This window comes from Nicotiana tomentosiformis, chromosome 7 (genome assembly GCF_000390325.3).
Source record: "Nicotiana tomentosiformis chromosome 7, ASM39032v3, whole genome shotgun sequence".
NCBI lineage: Eukaryota > Viridiplantae > Streptophyta > Magnoliopsida > Solanales > Solanaceae > Nicotiana > Nicotiana tomentosiformis.
This window is the reverse complement of record NC_090818.1, coordinates 13282480-13285032: the sequence shown is the minus strand read 5'-3', so window position 1 is coordinate 13285032 and position 2553 is coordinate 13282480. Positions and strand designations below refer to the sequence as shown.

The window sequence follows — 2553 nt, the reverse complement described above, 5'->3', positions numbered from 1 at the left end:
ATGTTAAAGCGCACCAAAGTGTCCATCACTAGAGAAAAACAGACTCGCGATTACGTGCCAGAAAGAACATTATCTTTCAACGACGAGGATGCTGAAGGCATCATGCAGCCACACAATGATGCACTGGTAATATCTTTACTCATAAATAAATCTCGAGTTAAGCGTGTGTTAATTGATCCAGGTAGCTCTGCCAATATCATCAGATCGAGAGTCGTAGAGCAACTGGGTCTACAAGACCAAATTGTGTCTGCAGTCCGAGTTCTAAATGGATTTAACATAGCATATGAGACCACTAAAGGGGAGATAACGCTACCGGTGAACACCGCCGGAACCATTCAGAAGGCAAAGTTCTACGTGATCAAAGGAGATATGAGATATAACGCTCTGTTCGGGAGGCTGTGGATTCACAATATGAGGGCAGTGCCCTCGACACTGCACCAGATGTTGAAATTCCCAGCGCCAGGAGGGATTAAAATAATTTATGGAGAACAACCGGTCGCAAAGGAGATGTTCGTGGTCGACGAGGTGGTCCCGATATCCACACTTTCTACACTAAAGGATCCGAGTTCGATCACCGAGGAAGGGACCAAATAGCAATCACCGACACCGGCACCGACCTAGTCGGAGAAGCAGGGGACGGATGAGGACGACGACTACAGAGTTCCCATATCCTTCATAGTCCCCGACGATTACAATGCCACCAAATTAACGGTCTAATAACTGGAGCAAGTCATATTGATCGAGCACCTGCTTGATCGTAAGGTATACATGGGCACGGGGTTAAATCCCGAGCTCAGGAAAAAACTCATTAAATTCCTTATGGCTATCATAAATTGTTTCACTTGGTCCCACATCGACATGATAGGGATCCCGTTGGAGATAACTACCCATAAGCTGAGCTTGGATCCGAAGTTCCACCCGGTCAAACAGAAAAGGAGGCCCCAGTCCGAAGTAAAACATGCATTCATCAAATACGTGATATCTAAATTCTTTAAAATAGGGTCTATCCGGGAGGTTGAATCCCCGGATTGGCTAGCAAACTTAGTGGTAATCCCTAAAGGGAATAAATTAAGAATGTGTGTAGACCACAAAGACTTGAATAAGGCATGCTCCAAGGACTCTTACCCTCTGCCCAACATCGATCGTATGATCGATGCGACGGCCGGCCACGAGATCCTCAACTTTCTCGATGCCTATTCCGGGTACAACCAAATTTGGATGGACCCGAGCGACTAGGAAAAAACGTCCTTCATCATTAGGTACGACACCTACTGCTATAACGTAATGCCATTCAGACTAAAAAATATTGGTGCCACTTACCAATGCTTAGTAAATCGAATGTTCAAAGAACAAATCAGAAAATCAATGGAGATGTACATTGACGATATGTTAGCTAAGTCCCTGCGAGCAGAGGACCATTTCAAACACTTACAAGAAACCTTCAACATATTAAAGAAATACAATATAAAGCTGAACCCAGAGAAATGCGCATTCAGAGTCGGGTCCGTTAAATTTCTCGGATTCATAGTGTCTAACAGAGGAATCAAGATCAATCCCGATATAATCAAGGACATAAAGGACATTACCATGGTGGACAATGTCAAGGGCATCCAAAGGCTAACCGGGCTCATAGCCGCGTTGGGCCGATTCATTTCAAGGTCCTTCGACAAGAGCCATCGGTTCTTCTCGTAAGCAAGCCTTGGAAGAACTCAAACGGTACCTTTCGAGCCCGCTTTTGCTTCTTACTCTGAAGGCAGATGAAAAGTTGTACCTATACTTAGCGGTATCCGATATAGCGGTAAGTGAAGTCCTAGTCCGGGAAGAAGAAGGTACGCAATTTCCTATCTACAATGTTATCAGGACTCTAGGCGAGGCCGCAACTAGGTATCTTTACCTGGAAAAATTGGTGCTCGCTTTGCTAAGCGCCTCTAGGAAGTTAAAACCGTATTTTCAATACCATCATATATGTGTCATGACTACTTACCCATTGAGGAACATAATGCATAAGCCCAAACTCTCGGGATGATTGGCCAAATGGGCCTTGAAAATCAGCGAGTATGATATCGAATATCGACCCCGAACCTCCATAAAATCTCTAATTTTGGCAGACTTCGTGGCCGACTTCACACCAGCCCTAATACCCGAGGCCGAGAAGGAGTTGTTGAACTTGGGGACCTCCTACAAAATCTGGACCCTCTTTACGAACGGTGCCTCGAACGCAAAGGGGTCCGGACTTGGCATCGTGTTGAAGCCACCTACGGGTAATGTAGTTAGACAATCTATTAGAACTATAAAATTTACTAACAACGAGGCCGAGTATGACTCCATAATTTCAGGTCTCGAACTGGCTAAAAGCCTGGGGGCCGAGGTAATTGAAGCTAAGTGCAATTCCCTCATGTGGTGAACCAAGTCAATGAACGTTCAAAGTCAAAGAGGAGCGATTGTGAAGGTACCTGGATAAACTACAAGTGACATTACATCGGTTCAAGGAATGGACTTTGCAACATGTACCTCGAGATCAAAACAGCGAAGCCGATCCTCTTGCCAACTTAG

General features: G+C 45.0%; 1 protein-coding gene across 1 annotated transcript; it reads left to right on the top strand.

Annotated features, from left to right (window-relative positions):
• On the top strand, nucleotides 1-594 carry LOC138895261 (uncharacterized). Its single transcript, XM_070179933.1, has one exon. It carries the CDS (start codon nucleotides 1-3, stop codon nucleotides 592-594), a length of 594 nt encoding a protein of 197 aa, XP_070036034.1.
• Nucleotides 595-2553: the final 1959 nt, after the last annotated feature.